At 36.6% G+C, this 25,869-nt stretch overlaps 1 protein-coding gene across 1 annotated transcript in view; it reads left to right on the plus strand.

Annotated features, from left to right (window-relative positions):
• Positions 1–25,869, plus strand: part of LOC108718546 (laminin subunit alpha-1) — a 111,962-nt gene that overhangs the window by 70,730 nt on the left and 15,363 nt on the right. Inside the window, exons 32-52 of the mRNA XM_041566381.1 lie at positions 190–383; positions 1,429–1,571; positions 3,792–3,887; positions 4,633–4,744; positions 5,870–6,032; positions 6,989–7,199; positions 7,418–7,534; positions 8,095–8,258; positions 8,702–8,840; positions 10,523–10,610; positions 11,280–11,396; positions 13,118–13,300; positions 13,454–13,608; positions 15,129–15,272; positions 16,556–16,689; positions 17,234–17,384; positions 18,483–18,607; positions 21,452–21,602; positions 22,541–22,685; positions 23,290–23,431; positions 24,743–24,857. Of these exons, the coding sequence (XP_041422315.1) occupies positions 190–383; positions 1,429–1,571; positions 3,792–3,887; positions 4,633–4,744; positions 5,870–6,032; positions 6,989–7,199; positions 7,418–7,534; positions 8,095–8,258; positions 8,702–8,840; positions 10,523–10,610; positions 11,280–11,396; positions 13,118–13,300; positions 13,454–13,608; positions 15,129–15,272; positions 16,556–16,689; positions 17,234–17,384; positions 18,483–18,607; positions 21,452–21,602; positions 22,541–22,685; positions 23,290–23,431; positions 24,743–24,857 (2,989 nt within the window). The remainder of the gene's footprint in view (positions 1–189; positions 384–1,428; positions 1,572–3,791; positions 3,888–4,632; positions 4,745–5,869; positions 6,033–6,988; positions 7,200–7,417; positions 7,535–8,094; positions 8,259–8,701; positions 8,841–10,522; positions 10,611–11,279; positions 11,397–13,117; positions 13,301–13,453; positions 13,609–15,128; positions 15,273–16,555; positions 16,690–17,233; positions 17,385–18,482; positions 18,608–21,451; positions 21,603–22,540; positions 22,686–23,289; positions 23,432–24,742; positions 24,858–25,869) is intronic.

Below are 25,869 nucleotides of genomic sequence, written 5' to 3' on the forward strand. Positions count from 1 at the left end.
CTTCTGTAGAGACTTGTAAAAAAGTTAAGGTCTTCATGATGTAGTAATTCACATATTTTATTGCACAACAAAGTCATGACAACAAATCTAATCCATGACTGGTCAAACAATATATATTTGAGCTGTGGCCTTAACTACTGTTTCCCAATTTTTGTAAAGAACATTTCTATGTTGTTTTTAAACATCTAGGTGTTCTCTTGGTTATTATGGAAATCCCAATGAACCTGGTGGCACATGCCAGAAGTGTGACTGCAATCCTAGTGGATCACTGAATAATGACTGTGATCGAATAACTGGTCAGTGCTCTTGCAAGCCAGGAGTTACAGGACGCCTTTGTGACACTTGTGAAATAAGACACATTCTTCTCGAACAGGAATGCATATGTAAGACTTCTTTTTCTCTCTACTATTATTTTCTGTCACGTTACAAATGATCATGAAACACAGTCAGTGCTTTCTGCTGAGGTAGCCAGACAGGCTGTATCTCTCTCTACAAGCCAAACGCAACAAGCTACATGCATTAGGGTTTCATGCGTTTTTTTTTCGTTAGGGTTTTCATGCATTCGGGTTTCATATTCAATAATAATAATAATTATGGTGCCATATAAAAACAGATGCACACTGTAGAGCAAACCTTTCCCAAACTAGAACCAAATTCAGTTCAGTCTTCATTTAATCTGTTCTAAAATAGATTTTATCTCTTTGTTTGACAAGTCCTTTACTTTAACCTGACAATATGGCCAAGCACAATCAACTCCTTGGCTCCCATTGCAAGTATATTAAATTGTTGGTTGTAGGAGATAGCTAGTATAATATTGCATATTTTAAAAAGCACTAAACAAAATACTTTAATAGTATAATGCATGTAAAAATACCATTACACTTGTTACTATCAGATAATACAGTTTAGTGGATTTGTTTATTGCCATTACAGTTCTCCACCTTCTGATGTTAGTGCTAGTCTTAGGGGGCAGATGTATGAAGGGTCGAATATCGAGGGTTAATTAACCCTCGATATTCGACTAGGAACTAAAATCGTTCGACTTCGAATATCGAAGTCGAACGATTTAGCGCAAATCCTGCGATCGAACGATCGAAGGATTTTTCGTTCGATCAAAAAATCTCAGGCAAGCCTATGGGGACCTTCCCCATAGGCTAACATTGACTTCGGTAGCTTTTAGCTGCCGAAGTAGGGGGTCGAAGTTTTTCTTAAAGAGACAGTACTTCGACTATCGAATGGTCGAATAGTCGAACGATTTTTAGTTCGAATCGTTCGATTCATAGTCGAAGTCGTAGTCGAAGGTCGAAGTAGCCCATTCGATGGTCGAAGTAGCCCAAAAAACACTTCGAAATTCGAAGTTTTTTTAATTCGAATCCTTCACTCGAGCTTTGTAAATGTGCCCCTTAATGTCTATTGTTCTGTTCCTAGCTTGCGATGATGACTGCACAGGGCCACTGCTAGATGATCTTGATAGCCTGGATATGGCCATGCGCTCTGTTAACTTCACGGGGGTCATCACAGTGCCTCACGGTATCCTGTCACAACTGGAAAATGCCACACAACATTTAAAGGTAGGTAAATGCAGGTTCGGAAGAGTACAGTACTCTGTACGGTGTTACATAAGCTATAATTTGGGGCTTTTTTAGCTGGGGGTACACTGTATCCTTATAATAATCACATGTAACACATTTGGGGATGGAGGAAGGTGACACTGGAAACAGTGTCATCTTCCTCCATCCCCATATGTGTAAGTAAAATCACTCTACTCACATTCTTCTTTGCTTCTCCCTTTTTTCTATTTTCTTTCCCTCCTGCTCTTTGTCACTACCCACTTGTATTTGTCCTTATTCTTATAGTATTTTTGCTCTTGCACTTCCATATTTACCACACTTTTACCACATCCTCCTGTGATCACCCACCGTCCCTTATTTGCATCCTTTTCCGTCACCTTAATTTAGTTTTTACTAGTTTGATTTCCTCTCCATTTCTCTCCTGCATGTGCCATTTCCACTTTTACATCTGTTCTTTTCCCTGCTGTGCTTTACTCCCTCGCTCTTCCTTCTCCTGTCTCATATGTCACTCCTCTGCATCTCCTTTTCTATTGTCAGTTGCTTTCCTTATTTTACATATAACTTTTAAGGGGGGTATTTTGCTAACCACATCCGCTTCTTCCTCCTCCTGTCCTTTTTTTTCTGCATCTGTATGTTACCCACCTCCCAGGTCACCTATCTATCCTCCCAATCCCAATATCCTCTCCTACACTTATTTATGCATATACCTACTCTGAGGGGAACATTTACTAAGCTCGAGTGAAGGATTCAAATGAAAAAAACTACTACGAACTTCGACTTCGAACAATTCAAAGTAAAAATCGTTCGACTATTTGATAGTCAAAGTACTGTCTCTTTAAAACATCCTTCGAACAATCGCTTAAAATCGAAGGATTTTTACTTCGATCTATCGATTGAAGGATTGGCACTAAATCCTTCGAATTCGATATTCGAATTCGTAGGATTTAACTTCGAGGGTCGAATTCGAGGGTTTATTAACCCTCGAAAATCGACCCTTAATTAATGTGCCTCCCCAAGACTCTTAAGGCCTGTGCATCGCCGGGTGTTGTAGACTCTTCAGAGCTATAAAACTACAAGGAACTGATACCTATACTGAATACTGTAAACAAAATACCTGATAATTTATATTTTAATAACAGACACACAAGTAGCATGGTAAATTTAGTCATTACTTTTTGGTCTGGATACTATTGTTTTTAATTGAAATGAGCAAATGTCCAAGACAGCAAGAAATGTAATTAAATTTGGTAGGAACAATGTACTTAATATTATCCAGATGGAGCAAAGTTGAAGGATCTGTATTTGCTGGCAAATGAACACTACAAAATGGATTACCAAGCAGACATTGCAAGGAGTGTTGTTCTATTCTCTCTTTAAATTAAGGCTGGTTGGGGATAAATGTTCCATAGCTAAAGGCAGCTGCAAGGAAAAATATTTTAATATGCACTTAAGTATGTTGTTGGGTGGAAAACTGTTTGTAATTGAAAAAACATGTGAGTGTTTGTGGGATGTTAAGAAAGCTTTGTGTCCTGTTTAGAAAAAGCACGTTTTACTGCAATGTTTTTTTCATAACTTTTTGGGAAATCTTCATCAACTCAGGGCTAGTTATTTTATGGTTTATATGATAGGCAGTAATGCTTATATTCCATCTGCTTATGCATGAAAAGAGATGTGTTATCATGGGGAAATGTAATAATCCAAGAAGGGAAAGTGGCAGATCAAACCACAGCTGTACTTTGTCTGGCTTGGAACAGCAACATTTTGGACATTACAGAACTCTTACCTACAATGGAGTCTGTAAATCAAAAAACAGCAAACGAAACATATTAGTCAGATATTAAAAGAGGTTACTCTACCACTAGGCATGGTCACTTATATTATACTTATATTACTTAAGTGATATGAAGGTTAGACATATCTGATTTATATAGTCCCTCCCCACAAATGGGGCTCAAGCCCTCCTACATCTCCTCTTTCTTCCTCAGCTCTAAGTCTAGCCTTGGGTTCCTTAGTGTAAATATCAGTGCAAATACATGGCATAGTTCTTCCCACCAGAATTGTGCAATTTAATCAAAAATCTGTCGCTATATAGATCTATATTAATATCAGTTTGATATTTGGCAGTGAAGGATTGCAGAGATCCAAAAGACATTGAAAAAATTTTGAGAGAAAAAATAATAATAATTTGTTATTATGGTGTATACTTTTTTTTTCTTTAAGGATTCTGTATCCAGAAGAGCCAACACAACTGTAATAAAGAAGACAATGGAGCAACTGTCAAAGATGTCTGAAAGTGCAGATGAATTGCAGCTACGAGTGAGTAAACTCAGTGTTAGCCAGGTCATAGCACAAGGAACTTAAGGTGACTGATACAAAAGTCATTCACAACTCGATTATTGGTAAAAAGAGGTCTTTTTGCTTCTTTGGGGTTTCTAAATGCTTAATGTATTGTTACAGTTTAACTTCAATTTTTTGGAGATCTAGTCCTTCTGGCTGTAGAGTGAAAGCAACTGGCTTCAGATTTTAACATGCTCTGCTTTAAACTAATAAATATTGTACATTTCTTTTGCTTGTTAAAGAACCAAAATTGGAACAGATTTTTAGTTTTTATTTTCATCTCTCAAACATCTGTAAAAATGCGATATAGATTGGATTTATAAAGTAAATTGTTTTTATGAGCCTGTGCAAGTACAAGATGATGCTATGTAATAACAGATCATCTACCTTGCAGCAAATAGATGGGGGGGTATTTTATCTCTCTGACTGTTAACTAACTAATAGAATGGCACAGTCCTATGACATTACAAGTAGGGGGTTTATTATCTAAAAAGTAATTCCCATTAGCTTTGTTTGCCTTTTTTTTACTCTGAAAATCAGAAAAGCTGCCCCTGTACACCTTTTACAGTATTACTATAAAACAGAACTGAACAGCAAGCAAGTTAAGATTACTTCAGTTCCACAGTCATAGTTTAGATACATATTACAAGTAGGTTCTTTTACTTTTTAGCAATGTATGGTGCTGGATGTATGGTACTTTGACAACCATTTTTCTTTGTTTAAGATGGCACAATCGACCAGTCGCGGTGAAGCAGTGAACAATTCGACCATCAGAACCCTGAATAAGACTCAAGAACTGGTGGCGTTTATTGAAAAAATGCATGAAACCATAAAAGGTAACTTTATGTGGGTACAGTTGGTCAGTGAGATGCTTTGCTGGGGGGGGGGTAATGTTTTGCTCTTACCCGTTTGTTCTTATCTCAAGTAACATTAAAGTCTGTGGACTGTAGAATTAATTTTGTAGCCTATGTAAACAGAGGGCCAGTCTCTATAACTTTTAGTCCCAGATTTGAGTGTCAAAGTAATAATCCAAGAATATTGGATAACTGGGCAAATTTGCACCTGGGCAATTACCCATGGTAACCAGTCAAATTTTTTGCTGTCATTGCTCCACCTGCAGATGACTGGAAAATCGAATCATTAATTGGTTGCTATGCGTTTACTGCCCAGTTTTGCTAAATGAGCCCCATTAAAATTGCCCAGGTGCAGTAACCCATAGCAACTAATCAGCAGGTAGTATTTACTGGTCACCTGTTTAAAAGTAAACACCTTGTGCTATGGGTTACAGTACCTGGGCAAACGTATTTCCTTTTATTACATATGGGGAATAGTACTCTATTCATACTGGAAGCAGTGAGTGCTGAAATATAACATCATGATGCAAGCCAGTAGCTTTACATTCCTAGTGTACTTTGGTAATATATTAAACTGTAGACTTTGTGCCACCATTGAACTATAAACTGCTTCTGGCTGAATTGTGGTGGAGGCAGTACGTATATATTAAGGATTTACTGATTCAGGTATAGGATCCGATATCCAGAAACCCATTATCTAGAAAGATCCAAATTACCGGAAGGCAATAGACTCAATTTTAAGCAAATAATAATTATTTTTTTTAAATGATTTCCTTTTTCCTCTAATAATAAAACAGTACCTTGTACTTGATCCCAACTAAGATATAATTAAGCCTTATTGAAGGCAAAACAATCCAACTGGGTTTATTTAATATTTCAATATTGTTTTAGCAGACTTAAGGTATGGAGATCCAAATTACGGAAACACCCCAGGTCCAGTGCATTCTGGATAACAGGTCCCATACCTGTACTTTTCACTGTCGCTAACAGAGCATGTGCTTGGAACATACTTCCCCTATTTTTGTAAAATGTCATTCTTGATGCCATATTATTATATGTATATATAGATTTTCTCTTATTGTTTTTCTTTTCTTTCTCCTTTTTCAGTGCTGGTTGAAGTGGCAGAGAGTTTGAATGGCACAATAGCAAATGACGCTCAGTTATCTAACAACACATTGCTGAATTACCAAGAAGATGTGTCTTCTATGCTTGGACATATGACCTCAAAATCCTTTAACGATCAACAACTAATTGCTAATGAACATCTTAAGTAAGAACTCGATTATATTTTGCAACTGGTTGTATTTTTTTAAAGGAGAACTAAACCCTACATTTATTATGGCTAAAAATGCCATGTTTTATATACTGAACCATATATATATTGTACCAGCCTAAAGTTTCAGCTTCTCAATAGCAGCAATGATCCAGGACTTCAAACTTGTAACAGGGGGTCACCATCTTATGTCACAGCTGATGACATAAGCTAATGCTACAAGGCTGAGTGTTAAATTCTGAAGCTAGTTGCACTGGTTTCTGTGTTGCCATAGATTGTCTGTATTAATTACTAATCAGCCTTATATTGTGACATTTATATTCTATGTGTACTGTGTATTGTGAGAGGGTCCCTAAGCTCAGTAAGTGACAGCAGCACAGAGCATGTGCAGTGAATCAGCAGAAAAGAAGATGGGGAGCTACTGGGGCATCTTCAGAGGCACAGATCTCCCCTGCTAAAGGACTCTGGTTCTTGGGCTTATAAAGAATCCCAAAATATAATGTACAACATTTCTAGCTTCTTTAGTTAAGCTTTAGTGCTCCTTTAAAGCTTATTGCTTGTAAGTAGAAGTAGTTTATAAAAAATTAAGCCCTTTAAAACAGACTCAGCATGTGCATGTGTTTATTTTGCATGGAGGTTTATACAACAGTTTGCACTATTAATGAGCTAGCACATGATAAGCAAGTTGGCACTGACATCTATCAACATCAGTTTTATCAGCTTGGTCTGTCATGTATTTTTGTTTTTTTGGACCACCAGCTGTCAGTGGCTGCTACAGGTTATTTTCTAATAACAACTGTCTTTGAAGGTTACCCATCCAGAACTAGCACTAGGGTGATTTCATGAATCATATTGATGGTAGCTGGTAGTGTAGTCCGACTTTTTTTTTTTAAAAGAAATAGCTTGTCATGTTTTGCTTCTTTGAATTTATTTCCCCTTTGTGTACTTCTCAGGGCATCAGAAGGATTATTGAGTAAAGTTCAAAAAGATTTTGGGAAGCCACATCAAGATCTAAAAAAGATAAAAAAAAGCCTTGAAGCTACTCTAGAGGAACATACTAGAAATTTACAAAGTGCCAGAGATATCCTGCTGGAAGCAGCTACAAACACCAACAGCACCAACCACCTGCTTGTTCCTATTCAGAAGAACCTGACTGATTATAATGTAAGCAATGGTCAGGGATGCTGATTCAGTGCAGAGCGTTATCTATGCAGTGATCTTTTTTTTTCAGTATTTATTATATTATTAGGAGATTAGGAGATCAATATATGAGCCGTTGCATTCTTTTATGTCACTAGGAACTAGTCAGTTCTTGTATTTTTATGAGGCAAACGCTGAAGAGAATGTTTTTAATATGTGTCTTTGTTTATTGCATTGAGCAGATGAAATCTTTGAACCTCCAAGAGAACAAGAACCGTACAATGATGTTGGTAGAGGAGGGGCTGTGCCTTGTTGATGATGCTGTTCTGCTTGCAGAGGACACTATTAATGCAACATCTGTATGTATCACAGTATCCTCCCCTGGATATTACCATAGATGATAGATTAAACCCAAATCACTACCATTTGTCTTTTCCTAGTATTAGTATAGATCTTTTTTTTATCTCTTCTTTTAAATGTTATCACCAGTATGTTTGTGAAACATATACACACAGAAATGATTTATAAGAATTCTTCCTAAACCTAAAATTGTTTCCACCTCAAGCATGCTGTGTCTCTGTAGCACATTGCAAAAAGGTAATTTTTTTTAAAGAGTGATATAAATAGTATTTTCTATCCAGCTGCTTCTGGTTCTTTTGTTATAGAAAACATCAAATTAATGAATGACTAACTGATGATAATGAATAATTCTGTCCTATAATGTCCTATGATTCCAAGGTAGCCATTTTGTTACACAAACAGTGAAGCATTGGAGAGCAGGCAAGCTGCAGTACATAAAAAAAAACATGTAAATGTAGCATAAAAAGCATGATTTGTAAAGTATATGATTTCCCATTACTTGTTAGGTAAAACACTTTCAAACCACTGAAATGAAATCCTATTGATGCTCACTGTCTAGGTTTTGGAGGCTCACCAAGAAGAGCTGATTCTGTGGAATACGAAGTTGAGGCATCACGTGGATCGTCTGGTTATGCAGATGGCTAAAAGGGATGTGCTAGAACTGGTCTATAAAGCAGAAGACCATGCAGCCAATCTCTTGAAAATTTCAGAAGCAATGAACAGGTAAGAGTTAAACACATTGTAAATATAAAGTTGTAATTGTGCTTATAGACTGGGGCTGCATTTATATTATCTCTGGATGGGCTCATATGTGTGGGTTCTTTTTAATGGATGAACTTTAGCTTATATTGTACAGACATTCCTTTTCAGCATATTTGCCTTTATAAATCTGACTGGAAGCCATCATATTTCTTAGGTGGGCTGCGGAAGTCTCCATAAATAAAAGTAAAGGGAAACAATGTTCATTTATAATCACTTATAATCATTTTTTTCAAGCTTGCAGAGCAAGACTTCTCTATGCATTTAGCCATGGCTTGTGTTACTATTTTATGGAAATATATTGGGAGAAAGCTTAATTATAAACAGGGTGTAGTGTCATTATATTGTTACATACTGATAAATAGTTGAACACATTAGGCACTGCTTTAAGGTTGTTGTTGTTTCAGTTCTCTTTTAGATATAAGGGACACAACACTGAATGCCACCGTTGCTGTCCTCCCTAACTCAGAGATTAGTCACATGGTAGAACAAGCTTGGGTGCTGGCTGACCAGTCTAACCGCACAATTACTGAGTCTCAGAAGTCGGTAAGTGTTCCTTATTCCACCAGCCCTAAATCTCAAAAGTTAAAGAGGTTGATCACCTCCAAATACTTTTTTCGCTTCAGTCATGGACACACACACCAGTTAAAAATACCTTACATAATAAATAAAGACACTAGGGGGCAGATTTACTTATGGTCGAATATCAAGGGTTAATTAACCCTCGAGATTCGCTTGCCGAATTGAAATCCTTCGACTTCGAATATCGATTCGATTCGATTTTAATCCATCAATCGAACTATTTTTCTTCGACCTAAAAATTTTTCAAAAGCCTATGGGGACCTTCCCCATAGGCTAACATTGACATCGGTAGGTTTTAGGTGGCGAACTAGGGGGGTCGAAGTTTTTTTTTAAAGAGACAGTACTTCGACTATCGAATGGTCGAATAGTTGAACGATTTTTAGTTCGAATCGTTTGACTCGAAGTCGTAGTCGAAGTAGCCCATTCGATGGTCTAAGTAGCCAAAAAAATCATTCGAAATTCTAAGTTTTTTTTAATTCTATTCCTTCACTCAAGTAAATGGGCCCCTTACACAAACTAGCGTTGCTGTGCCATTTATGTATGCTAATTAATACCACAATTTTGTCAGCACCTGTTTTAAGAATACACTTGTTGATGGGTGCAGGTCACACCATGGTCACGTCCATCTGCATATCCAGCAAACTAATAATAGGCCACACTAACGAAAATAAATCTTCTTAAAAGCCTTTATTGAGTTAAGGGTTCTGACCCAGGCACAAGCAATATTTCATACCAACACCAGTCTTGATATAAGACTAGTTACATTCCTCCACAGGAGCCCAACATAGTTTAACTGCAACTGGCTATTAATATTTGGACAGCAATCACAATGGGCATTTTGAATACTCAGAACCTGAGTATTCATTGGCTACATCCACCGAAGTGGTGTGAGATGAAGGTTGTAACATGCACCTTGTTTTTTTTGTTTTGTTTTGTTTATGTGCGCTCCTTTGCATTATGTTTTTTTTTATTATTTCTGACAAAACCTCTGCATAGAAAATAAAAACAATGTAATTCTGCAGCTTAGTTTTAATAGACTGAAATGTAATACTTTTATTAGACTTAAAATATACTGTGAATAAATCGTTTTTTCATCAAGAAATCAGAACACAGTGCAGCACATTTTAGGGCAATAAGTACAGGTCCTGGGTGACCAGTGGCGGTTCCTATTATAGTAAATAAGAACCAGTTTGTGGAAAATCACCGGTTTCACAGAGTTGAACATGATGACCTTTTTAAGCGTAACACTATACAACAATATAAATCTCTAGGGTTGTACTAACTGCCATTTTTAACAACCATGGGTTCATGTAATCAGATAATTCCCAACCTGATCACAGTAGTCCTCACCAACATTATGCAAAACAAATAGCTTTTGGATCAGAGTTATGGAGACCAACAATGAAGAACTCTGGCACAGATTAATTTAAATATGTGTGTTGTTTTTTTGCTTTGATATATAGATATGAATATCAGCGTTTAAGCCTCTGCTGAAGTCAGCACATTGGTTTGGACATTGCTTAAGACAACAGAGATAACATGACTTTAAAAAAGCATTTTATTTTTATAACGGTAGCAGTAAAAAATGGAATCTACTGTGCCTAAACATTTAGTACAGTATGTCAATTTTGTTTCAAATGACACAGGTGTCTCTGCAGTCTACATGTGAGAGATCCATGATGTTCAGCTGGCAGCTTCTAAATGAAGCCAAGAATTTAAGTCGTAGCACAGAAGGTAATTTACAAAAATCATCTTTGTTATTATATCACATTCTTTAGGCAGAAGGACTTAAATAAGGCAGGTGTTTATGGTAGAAATGTTGTTTATTGATAAAATTCTTATTACATAACACAAAACTTTTAAACAAAAGAATATACAATCTTCTTTACAAAAACTGAATGCATGAAAGATTTTTAGAGATTTATATTTTTTTTCTCTGTAATAATAAAACAGTACCTTGTACTTGATGGGAACTAAGCTGCATGGATCCATATTGGTGGCAAAACAACCCTATTGGGTTTATTTAAATGATTAATGATTTTTAGTAGACTTAGTCATATGGAGACCCAAATTACAGAAAGGTCCCTGTAAAACGACCATGTTTCAAGTATTCAGGATCATATCTGTAATACTCTGTTTAATAAATGATAGATTTTTTTTTTTATATCAAGTAAGTCCAATATTTGACTTTTCATGAATTACATCTACCAGCCTTGAAAGCTGTTTGGAATGCTGGGAGTGTTATTTTAAATTAACTGATGGGTCACTGGCTGGATATTTATGATTTAAATATCTTTCCACTTTAGACCTTGTACTGCTCTCTCTACAGCCTTATATATAGTTTACATCTTTCTCTTTAATTCCTCTAATGACAACTTGCATTGCTTTGTTTTCATTTCCCAGGTCTCATGACAGACTTGAATAAACTGAAAACCAAAGTGGCTAAAATACAGAACCGCACCCTTGCTTTTACCCTTCAGATAAATAAGCAGCTTCTTGCACTCACAATGTTACCCAATGGTGAGTAAAATACATTTTTTTTTTAAAAAAAATCAGCATTTGTTGAACTTGCCTAAAGCACACTGATTAGTTTAGTATTTCCAAAGCACATAAAGCATATATTGAGCAGACTTCATAACATCATGTCACCACATTTTTAAGCATAAGGAGACTGTGCACATTTGGCTACCCCCGGTTCTGTTGTAATGCAGTACTTTGTGTGGAAAAGAACAAACGAAACGAAGTTGAAGTAGTAAAATATGTCTCCTGTAAGTTGTACATGTAACATAGACGTGCAAGGAAGGGAACCACTATTGCAAACTGCACATTTTGCTTCAAAATGTAGTGCCAAGACATGCACTGCCCCATGATTAAAGTACTGCCAGTTTTCGGCTGCATAGTATTCGCGAGGAGTGTACTGGGGAGTATGTAGACATTCCCCAAGTCACACCTCTATGCATCCTCCAACATGCACGTTATTCAGACACACAAGTGATGGATACCAATGAGCACAAGGTACTAAGGAGCCCTGTCCTTACTGTATACCCTATAGCAGGCAGTAAGTACATTGCTACCTTTTACCCACCAGTGCTGTACTTTGCATTGGCAACCCACAAAATTAATTTAGATTCAGTTTGTTTGAAAGCAAAGGGTTCATCTATAATGCTCTGCAGTGTTGTATTCATGAGGGGTTTACTTTGGTAGCACCAAGGAATGCCATACCCTAACTTGCACATCATTCAGACATGCAATGTCAAAGGTATTAAAGGGGTTTTCACAATTTTACAATTTACAATTGCTAATTCTAAGGGGCAGATTTATCAAAGGTCGAAGTGAATTCGAGTGAATTTTCTAAGTAAAAAAATTGAAATGAAATAGGATACTACAACTTTTAATTTACTTCGAATTCAATTCGAAGTAAAATAGTTTGAATATTCGAATATTCGATAATCGAAGTACTGTCTCTTTAAGAAAACGTCGACTTCAATAGTTTGCCAAATTAAACCTGCCGAAGTGCTATGTTAGCCTATGGGGACCTTCTAATGCATTTTTCTAAGTTTTTTGTAGTCAAAATAAAATCGTTCAATCAATCGCTAAAATCGTTCGAACAATTTTACTTCGACCGCAAAACGGTCAAATTCGGTAAAAAAAAACGTTGACTTCGATATTCGAAGTCAAAGTATAGCCATTCGGTGATCAAATTTCGATTTATTTTACACTTCGAAATTCGACCCTTGATAAATCTGCCCCAAAGCGACTTTTCAATTGGTCTTCATTTTTTCTTTTTTATAGTTTTTGAATTATTTGATTCTGATTCTTTCAAGCTTTCAAAAGGGGGGGGGGTGCCACTGATCCCATCTAAAAACAAATTATCTGTAAGGCTACAAATTGTTATTGCAACTTTTTTTTACTCATCTTTCTATGCAGGCCTCTCCCATTCATATTTCAGTCTCTTATTCAAATCAGTGCATGGTTGCTAGGGTAATTTGGATCTGCTGAAAACAAAGCTAAATAACTCAAAAACTGCAAATAATAAAAAATGAAAACCAATTGCAAATTGTCACTTTCTACATCATATTAAAAGTTTATTTTAAGGTGAACAACCCCTTTAAACAACGACATGTCTGGCATTGCTGCCTTGTTGTTACTGACTCTGAGCCAATGGTGGAAAGTGAAGCGAGAATTTGAATCTTATCAGGTACAAGGCCTCTCTGATGTAAACATTTTCAAATTCCCTGCAGATACAAGTGAAAAGCTCCATAATGCCAAAGAGCTTGCCTTGTCTGCCAATGCCAATGCTGCTGGCACTTTAAGCCACATCATGAAGTTCAATGAGGAAGTGCTGAACACCACCTCGGAATTGTCGAAGGTTAATGACACAGTGCAGAAAACCTACAAACTCCTAAAAGACTCCAAAAAGACAGGTACGTTATAGATGGCTTTTAGTTAAAGTGCTTTGTTCTGGGTCACTTGTTCTTTATTAACAACACGGTAAATAGACTGCCCTGTTTGCTGGTTAGCTCATGTGTCAGGACCTTGTTGCATGTTATATATTTGTGTCTTTTCTTCGCATTTAGCTGTGTCCGTGGGAAGCAAAATAAAAGAAGTGGAGACACAAGCCAACATTTTATTGGAGAGGCTGAAACCTTTGAAATTACTTGAAGAAAACCTAAGCAGAAATCTGTCGGAAATAAAAGAGCTGATTAGTCAGGCACGCAAACAGGCAGCTTCGGTAAGTCAACTTTGTGGGTTCCTTACACAGTAAAACAATATTAGTGGATAGTGGCACCGTGAGGATAATGCAAATTTTATTTTTTAAACAGAAGACTGTGGTAAGGAAGCCAAATGAATTATATGAACCACCTCCCCTTCTAGTTAATTCACTTTGGTTTTTTAATGGTGAATGAGCATGGCTATGTACTGTACAATGTAAAATAAACATCTCAGTTCCTTGTTTACTGTAATGCAAAGTGATTCAGCAGATTTTCGTTGAATTTCCCCAAAAGGGTGACAAAATGACATGCGTTCGTACCACTAAATTGGCCGCTCTCATTAATTTGAAATATAGATCTGGGGATTATGATGATCCCTTGATCTGAACAACATTAGCAGTAATACATTTCCTACATGCAGTGTCACGTGTATTGTCATAGCTAAATACACACATGGAGGCCTATTTCTCAAAGTTTGAATTTGTGAGGTATTAACACTGATAAACTCACATTTTTAAAATATCCGACTATAAAAAGCACGACAGCTAAAAGGTGGGATGAATAAGAATACTTCAAAATCCTTGTTTTCATTTGAATTTTCATTCACAAATGAAAAAAACCCCCAAAACCTCTAGAAGCTCAAAACATACAAAGATTTTAATATTGGAACAGGTCAGCTCCCATTGACTTCTACATGACCTCAACAGCTTTTAGATGGTGACGTTTTGTATTCAAATTTTTTTCTTTTATGATTCTTATGATCAAAATCCAAAAATATCGGAGTATTTTCTGAAAACGACTCCGACCTAATTCGCACAGATTTTCCCCCTTATTTATCAAAAATCGAATTGTACAAATTTTTCGGATTTTCCGCCCGAAAACTCAGATTTTTTTTTTGATTTTCCACCCGAAAACTCACAAAATCTTCGGATAATTGCATGAAACCCAGCACAGATCAGGATATCTTCGGGACTTCTCCCATTGACTTCTACATGAACTCAGCAGGTCTGAGTTGGAGTACTTTTTTATTCAGACTTTTCACACCCTCTGGGGTTTAATAAATACTAGTTTTTTTCTCCACTAAAAATTTAGATTTTATAGTAAAAAAAAAAGTTTCTGGCATTTGGACTTTAATAAATAACCCCCTTAATAAATATAATTTTTTGTGGTTTAGAGTAATTAGTCTAATACGTGATTTTTAGTGCTAAACTGTTTGATTCAGGGAAACAAGAAAAAATACGAACATATAATAAATCGACCCCGAAGTCATGCCGAGTTGTCTACATTCTAATATCTATTTGGAACCAGAACACTGCCAGTTTTATGTGGCAAAGCAGACGTGAATGTTAAGTTACTGCTTTGTGTCTCCAATCTAATAGAAGAAAAATGTACAGACAGACCTAAAGGCCAAGTTTGATTGCAGGAGATAATGGGGTTTGCACCCAAGGGGAAAACTGACTGCTGCAATAAACAATAGGAATATTCATTCGAGCCTGCTCCCGTTCCTACTTTAACAATGTCTTTGTTTGCTTTCTTCTAGATTAAAGTGGCAGTTTCAGCTGACAGAGATTGTGTTCGCTCTTACAAACCAGAAATCTATTCTTCTAATTTCAACACTTTAACACTGAACGTGAAAACCAATGAGCCTGACAACCTTCTGTTTTACATAGGCAGCAGCACCAAAGTAAGTGGGTGTGCTTATGTGTAGGGAGACAGGGAACTTGATTTTGGTTGCCAACCAGTGTTGTGATTGTTGGAGAATTGTAAGGGACACGAAAAATAGTAAGGGACACTGTAGAAACTTCTGTTGGTAAAATGTGGCTGATACTAAAACATAAAAGGGATATATCAATATATCTGTTGATATTGACGCAAAACTGGTTCTAAAGCATAAATACTGGTGTTTGTGATTTAACTGTGTTTATAGGTGCAATGTTTTGGACTAGCTCTAAATTTAGCACTTATTGCTGGGCTGTGCGATTGTAAATGAAGCCTGACAATATAACCACAGTTAGTAGGAGTGCAGCTGCTTTCATTCAACCTGTTAAAACAAAAAGTCTGTTTTCTAGTAGCTGTATATACTGTAAATTAGCTTATTCTTTTAACTTTTTTCTTTAGAATTACATTTTTCATATGGAGCGGAATGATGAAATCTTACGAATTTGTTTGCATGAGCAGAGAGGAAGATGCTTGCTGCTGTTTTTCTCTACTGTCTTGTTCAGATCTATAATCAGAATATAATTGGTAGCTCCGCTTTTTGCTTATTGGTCTTCTAGTTTGGCGGAGCAATACATCTGAACTATATGTTCAGTTATTGCACATTTACATTTTTTCCCATACTAGGGATTTTTAGGACATTTAATTTATCTAACTGAAAAAAGTAATTTTAAGACCTTGATTTTGTATTGGTTCTTAATCTTAAAAGTGTTGGTCCTCTTGCCGAACCCCCCCCCCCCCCCAAAAAAAAGATAATGTAATTGTAAGCAAGCATTGTAACATGCATTCAGTAAAAATACTCTGTGGCATTATAATAATTGTTATTGTATTGAAAGCAGCATCTAAAATAAAAATAATTAGGTGGTATACCTATTTATGATACTATACCAAATAGTAACTAAACTGCTACTATCCGATCTAGAGGAGGTAACAGTATTATGTTTGGGTACAGTTATTCTTTATCTTGGCTCATTTACAATCGGCAGTTGCAGGTAGGTTTTTACACTGATTTTAGTCTAATTGGGACAAAGTCAACCCTTGCATACAGTTTTTAAAGACTCCCATTTGGACGACTATACTCTGTTTGCTGCATGTTGTCATGTCAAGACAAGGCTACTAAAATATTAATGCAACAGAAGAAATAGAAGTGGCAAATCTATATATTAAATCTCTTGGCATAGTGTTTTCCTAGCCGTGCACATTCAGTCGATTAAATGAAAGTCAATATTCCACTTAAATGTTGTTTGGCAGACGGACTTCATGGCAGTCGAAATGCGAAATGGGAAAGTTTCCTTCCTTTGGGACTTGGGCTCTGGCACCATGAAACTAGAAGAGCCTGATGTGAAAATAAACAATAACAAGTGGCATAAAATAAATATCGAAAGGTAAACAATTTTGCTGAATCCCGTCAACGTGTGTATATTTAATTTATCCACTATAGGAAAAAAGTCTGTCAGTCTACAAGATATATGTTAAATTTCATAAAGCTTGCTGGATTTCATATTGCAATAATTGGACTTATAGTCAGTCGTAAAAGGTAAGGAAGTAAGAAGCCACCCCATATTTTCAAATGTTCTTTTTTATTTATTCTTAACTTGACATGGGTTTTATGAGAAGTAGAAATGTAGGCATTTATATTACTTAGCTTGAAAAAGTCTACAAGGGACAGTGGAATATATCCCAAAACAGCTATAAACTAAAGCCTACTCAGTTGTAGTGAGCATCTGGGGGACTCGAGATTCATTGGATTATGCAGACTGGTTGGGGTTGGCTGAGACATATTAGTCCATTGCAGCAACTTAAGGTGATTTTACAATAGGCAAAGTGTTAGGGGTTTCACAAGACTAGGATTGCAAAAAAAAAAAAAAAAAAGAATGTATTACTATATTTTCCTAATTCATGTGTAAATAATATGATATTGTTGATTAGATTTGGTAGGTCCGGCACACTGAAAGTGGAAGAAGTTGTCTCCTCACAGATATCCTCATCTAAAACCTCAGTGTCTCCAGGAACATCAGCCATACTCCATGTAGACAACTCAACTCTAATGTTTGTTGGAGGGCTAGCAGGACAAATAAAGGTATCTGTCAGATGATTAAATGTCCTGGTTAAACTGTCAAATACTTTGATTTTCAAGAGCTTGCACTTTTTCCAAGGGGGGGGGGATAAAAACATGTGAATGCTGGTTAGAAAAATAAGGATTTTCGGTGCCATAGCATCATGTAAACAATCTAGTGCTTGTACACATTTAATGGGGTAGTCACTGTTAAATTAACTTTAAGGGGCAGATTTACATAGGGTCGAATATCGAGGGTTAATTAACCCTCAATATTCGACTGCCGAATGTAAATCCTTCAACTTCGAATATCAAAGTCGAAGGATTTATCGCTATTCCTACGATCGAACGTTCGAAGGAATAATCGTTCGATCTAACAATTAAATCCTTTGAATCGAACGATCCGAAGGATTTTAATCCATCGATCGAAGGATTTTCCTTCGATCAGAAAATTGTTAAGAAGCCCATGGGGACCTTCCCCATAGGCTAACATCGGCCTCGGTAGGTTTTAGGTGGTGAACTAGGGGGTCGAAGTATTTTTTAAAGAGACAGTACTTCGACTATCGAATGGTCGAATAGTCGAACGATTTTTAGTTCGAATCGTTCAATTCGAAGTCCTAATCTAAGGTCAAAGTAGCCTATTCGATGGTCGAAGTAGCCATATTCGTCCATTCGAAATTCAAAGTATTTTTTCTTCTATTCCTTCACTCGAGCTAAGTAAATGAGCCCCCACGTATGACATAGACAAATATTGTGAGACAATTTGAAGTTGGTTCTTTTTTATTTTTTGTGTTTTTTTTCAGCAGCTATCTAGTTTGTAATTTCAGCAAAAATGTGGTTGCTATGGTTCAGTTAACCCTAGAAAATAGGCAGCGGTTTAAATGACTGGTTGGAAGGATAGAAGAGGGTCTGAATAGAGAGAAAAGCAATAAACAATAAGTAACAATAAAATCATAGCTGCACAGAAGAGGAAAACTTTAATAATGAAAAATTGAAAAGTTGCTAAGAATAGAACAAACTGTAACATACTAAAAGATACCTATCCCTATAATGTCATTAATATGTGACTTTATTGATCTACCACCCACATGACCGTTCATAATTCCTCCTTTTAACCTTTAGAAGTCCCCAGCAGTCTTGACAGCAGATTTTAAAGGATGTATGGGCGAAGCATTCCTTAATGGCAAATCAATTGGCCTATGGAACTATGTTGTAAGAGAGGGCAAATGTGGTGGATGCTTTTCAAGGTAAGTATTTAGCTTTTGCTGTAGGGGTGATGACCCTCTTGCTTTGTTCAAGATTTGTCAAAATGTTGTAGTTTTAGTAACGGTTAGCAATATACAAACACACAGACAGCCATATAAGTCACATATGAAGTACAAAATCTTATATTCTCACCTTTGATGCCACATCTTCAGTCTAAATACGATTCAGACTCAAAACAATGATTTATGTGTAATAAGTGGAGTTTGTATCAAGCCAAGGGACATGACTGCAATTGCAAAGTGTGTGAAGCAATGGCAAAAATACAACCACAGTCTCAGCAAAATACACAGATCACATATAAATAATGTAACCCCCCCCCCCCATTAATTTGTGGACAACATTTTTGTATTTTGCCCATGGATTTGTCTTGTGCAAATATTCAGAGCTAAATTTATATTTTGTTTTTCTTTTGATGTGTTTTACCAAAATTTCATAAAGCCAGGTCCCGAGAATGCTCGGGACCTGGAGTTTTCCGGATAACAAATCTTTCCGTAATTTGGATCTTCATACCTTAATTCTATTAGAAAATCATTTAAACATTAAATAAACCCAATAGGCTGGTTTTACTTCCAATAAGGATTAATTATATATTAGTTTGGATCAAGTACAATGTGCTGTTTTATTATTACAGAGAAAAAGGAAATCATTTTTAAAAATTTGGATTATTTGGATAAAATACAGTCTATAGGAGACAGCCTTTTTGTAATTCAGAGCTTTCTGGATAACAGGTTTCCATATAATGGATCCCATACCTGTACTCGCAGTTTTAGTCTTGCTTATGCATATGTTTCTGCTTCTTCTTCTTCTTGGACACCTCCCACGGTCCCACCAGCCCCCTGTTTTGTTTTAATCTGCTTAAAAGAAGCAATAAGATGCCCTGATTTGCCAGTTCAGGGGGCATAGAAGGATATCATAAGGGTGTGATCAAACCAGCCTTGAATGGCATTTTCCAGAGCAATTGCAACTCCATACATAGGTTTTCCGATAATAATATGCAATCATGGTTATTCTCCACTATGTCGCTGCGAGAAAATTTGAGGGTGTAGTAAATTCCCAATTTCTAACTTTATAGTTAATAGTCTGTCTTGTGACCTCTCGATGCTGTAATACAAAATAGTAAAAAGGAAGAAATAATGTAATGCTCGTAGTCGCCAAACGTGCTCATTACAATGATTCCAGAGCATCTGTGCAGCTAGTTTCACAAAAAACTTTCTGTGTAAAATGTTTCATCCAACCAGCAGAGGGTGCTGCGTAACTGTCTAAACAGTTGATTTTTAAATGTCAGTAAAAAAATTTTGTCAAATAACACATTTGGGTTAAAGAATTTGTATTTTTCTTTAATGACTCCTGTTTGCTATCTGTTCCATTTGCTTGGCCATAACATAACATAGGGACAATAATCGTCAGGAGCCAATTAATGTGTGTGTTGTAATAATGAAGTCAGAACTCAAACTCAAGACCACAGCGATACAATGCACCAACACTAACCACAGAGATACATGTGTAGGCAATAAACCTATATAACAGTTATACACTTGTCGGTGTGGCATCAATCAAACTCAGTTTTCTCTGGGCTCCCAATAATTAGTCTTTACATTGACTACAAATTTGAGAACCGCACTGAAGGCTAACAAGTTACATAGTCACATAGTTAAATCAGTTTGAAAAAAGACAAAGTCCATCAAGTTCAACCCCTCCAAATGAAAACCCAGCATCCATACATACACCCCTCGATACTTTCACATAAATTCTATATACCCATATCTATACTAACTATAGAGTTTAGTATCACAATAGCCTTTGATATTATGTCTGTCCAAGAAATCATCCAAGCCATTCTTATAGTCATTAACTGAATCAGCCATCACAACATCACCCGGCAGTGCATTCCACAACCTCACTGTCCTGACTGTGAAGAACCACCTACGTTGCTTCAAATGAAAGTTCTTTTCTTCTAGTCTAAAGGGGTGGCCTCTGATACGGTGATCCACTTTATAGGTAAAAAGGTCCCCTGCTATTTGTCTATAATGTCCTCTAATGTACTTGTAAAGTGTAATCATGTCCCCTCGCAAGCGCCTTTTTTCCAGAGAAAACATCTCCAACCTTGACAGTCTACCCTCATAATTTAAGTCTTCCATCCCTCTAACCAGTTTAGTTGCACTTAGTCTCTGCACTCTCTCCAGCTCATTTATATCCCTCTTAAGGACTGGAGTCCAAAACTGCACTGCATACTCCAGATGAGGCCTTACCAGGGACCTATAAAGAGGCATAATTATATTTTCATCCCTTGAGTTAATGCCTTTTTTTATGCAAGACAGAACTTTATTTGCTTTAGTAGCCACAGAATGACGCTGCCCGGAATTAGACAACTTGTTATCTACAAAAAAACCCTAGATCCTTCTCATTTAAGGAAACTCCCAACACACTGCCATTTAGTATATAACTTGCATTTATATTATTTTTGCCAAAGTGCATAACCTTGCATTTATCAACATTGAACCTCATTTTCCAGTTTGCTGCCCAGTTTCCCAGTTTCTCCATACACAATAATTAAACAGCACCTCTGTTTTTGACCATAAGTGGTGCAGCTGCATCTGTATCTGTTCCTAACCAGAAAAAGTCAGCTATTTTGTCCTCTTATGTTTCAGCCAAAATAAGTATAAGAGGAATATAAATAGTAGAAAATAAATGGAAGAGAATTTATACTTATAAGAGCTTATATTTTACCTGTAAAAGCTTAAATATCAAACTAAATCATTTATTAATGAATAAGTGTAAGTGGTCCAAAAAAGGAACAACTTTCAGCCTATGTGTGTGATGTGTAGCCCACAGGAAGAAGACAATGCTTTTCACTTTGATGGCAGTGGATATTCCATTGTGGAAAAGACTCTTCGTTCTACTGCAACACAGATAGTCATCCATTTCCGCACCTTCTCTCCCAATGGGCTCCTGCTCTATCTTGCCTCCAATGGAACGGTAACAGCTTGCTGAGGAATTATCTTGATATCTTGATTCATTGCAGATTCAGAGATGAATTATATTGTTTTATTAATTTATTGCAGATACAGAGATCTACTATTGTTTCTGAAGTCAGTCAACTGTGCTTCTGTTAGCTCAAACACATTCTGAGTTATGGTAGCACATGTAGGATCAGAGATTCTTCAACTGAATCTCCATTCTGCCAATTCACAGCATGGCATGTTTTTGGATATTGGATGCCATCTCGTACATATTTAACATATATTTAATGGGTGTAACTGACAAGCAGTTAGCACAGCTCCTGGCAAATTTAGTTATATGCATGTTCTCCAGTGGCCACTTACCACTGGAGTGTTCTAATACATCCTGCTGTGGGTATATTTGGCTGTTGTAGATATTTATTTACACTACTCGGGCATTGTGTGTTTTTTATTGTGTTCAGTACAGTCTTCAGTTACACAAAAAAATTAAACTGTTTTAAAGTAACTGAAATATAACGTACTGTTCCCCTGCACAAGTAATATTGGTGTGTCTGCTTTAGAAACACTACTATACTTTATATAGCTTCTGTTTAGCAATGGGGGCAGACATTCAAAACAAAGGTTACAAAGCAGATAACAGATGCACTCTGCAGAATACCATTGTATTCTATTACAGAGCTTATCTGTTATCTGCTAAGTAACTTGTGCCTTTTCAACTTTTTTCAACGGCTGCCCCCATAGCTACACAGCTGCCTATTTATATAAATTATAGTAGTCTTTCTAAAGCAAACACATAACTTTTAATAATTCATGGCAATAGTACATGACATTTTAATTTCTTTAAAATGATTTTACTTTTTTGGTGTTACTGTTCCTTGAACCAGGACTTGGGTTCACGCCTTTGTTTATTTCTTGAGGCCAAATGTTAATTTCTGTGCTTTTTTGGCTTATCAGAGAGATTTTCTGTCTGTGGAAATAGTGGATGGGAAGGTGAGAGTTTCAGTGGAACTTGGATCGGGGCCTCTAGTTCTGACATCAGACGAGCGTTACAATGATGGATTATGGTATAAAGTTGCCTTCCACCGCAACAGAAAGCAAGGTATAGTTTTCAAATCTGACCTACAGATCAAGTGTGGAGTATTGTAGATGTCGCTGTGCTTTTCTCATGAACCTCTGCCAAACTCATTGTAAACAATGGCAAAGGTGTTGTATGATGAGTTTCGCCATGTGGGAATGTTTAGCCTGTGCATTATCTGTATATACATGACAACGATGTAATACAGTTCACCCCTTTTATACCTCTGTGCCAGAAAACGTGAGAGTATTATTTCAGAGCAATATAGCAAAGAAGACAAAGAGCCCTGTCACATGTATCTAATGTGCTAGAGACACTTCTTGTGAATTGTAAACATAAAGAAAGAAGTTGGTATACTGAATATGTATATATAGTACAGTAGCATTAGTAGTAAAAAATTAAATTAAGGGATACAAATTAGATAGAAGCAATTTCGGTACCCAGGCTTGTGATATTATTGTGTCTTTAGGGTGGAAAACATTTTAAGATTATGGTTTCTGTACTGCACTTTGAAGCAAGGAGAGGTATTAAATATATATTACATTTTGTTTAATATTTTATTGTTCTGCATTGTCACAGTGAAGAGTTCATCCTTTAAATACTAATTCAGGATTATTTCATCACAAAGGTAATTTAATGATTATGGACTCCTACAACTCCAGCACTAGGGAAACCAAGCAAGGAGAAGCTCCAGGCAGTGCCTCAGACCTTAACAGATCAGAAAAGGATCCTATATATTTAGGTGGACTCCCACGTTCCAGGACTGTCAGGTATGTCATGTGATTGATGCTCAGAATTTGGATAATCTGAACGACTGCACTTGATTTGATCTTGAGTGACTGTATACGCTTGCCTTTTTTATACCAACTCTTGTTGAAGATGCATTTTTTAAATAAAAATGGTGGACAATTCTTGTATTACTGCATTGAGCATATTAGCATTGAACCATAGGAAGGAGAAGAGCCTTCAACTCTGGGTTCTACAGGAAAAAATGTAGGGATTAACGTACTCTATTAACTAATTATATCAATTATTTATTTTCATCAGTTTTAAGCTAACCATACACAGGCCTACATTAGCTGTTGGCTCTGTCTCTTCAGAGTCAAGTCAGATGGCCATGTTAAAACAGCATTTCCAACCAATGTCTGGCTAGGGATGGGTCAACTTCCAGTGATTCTAATCGCTACCCCTGGATGAAATACTCCTCTTCAAAAATGCATCAGCTGACTGATGCACCTGCTTTAAATATTAAGGGGCCGATTCACTAAGGGTCGAATTTCGAAGTTAAAAATACTTCGAAATTCGACCCTCGGATTGAAATCCTTCGACTTCGAATATCGAAGTCGAAGGATTTAGCGCTAATTCTGCGATCGATCGATCGAAGGATTTTCCGTTCGATCGAACGATTAAATCCTTCGAATCGAACGATTCGAAGGATTTTAATCCAACGATCGAAGGAAAATCCTTCGATCAAAAAATCGCAGGCAAGCCTATGTGGACCTTCCCCATAGGCTAACATTGACTTCGGTAGCTTTTAGCTGCCGAAGTAGGGGGTCGAAGTTTTTTTTAAAGGGGAAGTACTTCGACTATCGAATGGTCGAATAGTCGAACGATTTTTCGTTCGATTCGTTCGATTTCGTTCGAATTCGAACGAATTTAACCAATTCGATGGTCGAAGTACCCAAAAAATACTTCGAAATTCGAAGTATTTTTCATTCGAATCCTTCACTCGAGCTTAGTGAATCAGCCCCTTAGTGTGTTGAAAGAGGCCTGCATTATTCCTTCAATGTGGTTCACTTCTGATGGCTGTGCATTGGCCTGAAGTAGGATCCAATCATTTGGTCACTCAAAGATCCACAAGTTGGTGACCTCAACACAAGCAGATCTTTACATGTATGGACAGCTATCGCTAAATCATTCACATCCATTGATTGGTTACTAAAAGTTACTTTATAGTGTATAGGGAATTCAGCCCATCTGTCGTATTTCCTTGATCTCAGTCTAATATTCAGGATAGTATCCCTTAAATTCATTTTACTACTCAATGTATAATAAAAAAGACATGTTCTTGCCTTTTGTAGGAGACAGCTCAGCAGTAGGTCCTATGTTGGTTGCATAAAGAATCTCGAGATTTCACGTTCCAACTTTGACTTACTGAGGAATGCCTACGGTGTAAGGAAAGGCTGCAAACTGCAGGTAGGAAATGCTTCATCCTAAAAAGCAATAATTAATTCTAAAAGCGTGCCCTTGCAGTGGTTTGCAAAAGTCAGCAGAACCTTAATGAATCCAGTAATTAAGAGTTTTCTTTGACATTGATTGATGCATTTCATATGAAATATTAGATGCTTGTAACCTTTAAAGTGCATAATACTCCATTTTGTGCACAGCATGTAAAGGGCTAATAACACCATAAACTAAGAATATTTTATTTGCATTAAAGGATTACAATAGTGTAGCATCTGCAAATTTCATATTTCTTGCCAGCAAGGTATGCTTTTTATGTATGAGAAATTTTCTCATCTTGTAGGCAGGTAGAGAGTTATGAATGATATATGACCCTTGTTAAATTCTTAACCTATCATATACCTTTAATAACTTGTCTGTTATATAATATTTAATTGTGGGCCATAAAACCTTCTAAGCTACTACATAGAAAGGGGGGCTAGAATTGTAAGAAATAGATTATATAAAATACTTCTAAAGCAAACACAACGTTTACCACTCCCAGTGATAAAAGAGTTTTGGAAAATCCTGCACTGAAGACTGCCCTACATAGCATGTTATATTTTAAGAGAACACTTTGGGGGAGACAATATTGGGCACTTGTGTTGCTTTTCTCTGATACTAAGAGCTGTTAAAGGGTAACAATCACTATATCATACAAAATCCACTAAACTGTATTGGCTGCTTGGCTGACATTACTGCAAACAACTGGGTGTCTGTAGTTCTGTGCCAATTGCTGATTCAGGCTTGGATCAGCCAGTTAGACTAGGGGACATGTGTCGGCGACTCACATCATGATTGTGTTGGTTGCAGCCAGAGAAAAAAATGTTAGGTTGAGGAACAAGCAAACGCCGTGTTAAATAAATATAAACAGCTGCAAACAAACCAATAATTCATACAATTTGTTAAACAGTTTATTAAATATCTACTCAGTTTAGTAAAATTTTCATCTGTAATCAGGTGATTGTCTTGGGAGCAAACTTGA

The sequence above is a fragment of the Xenopus laevis genome, chromosome 6L, assembly GCF_017654675.1.
Source record: "Xenopus laevis strain J_2021 chromosome 6L, Xenopus_laevis_v10.1, whole genome shotgun sequence".
Classification (NCBI taxonomy): domain Eukaryota; kingdom Metazoa; phylum Chordata; class Amphibia; order Anura; family Pipidae; genus Xenopus; species Xenopus laevis.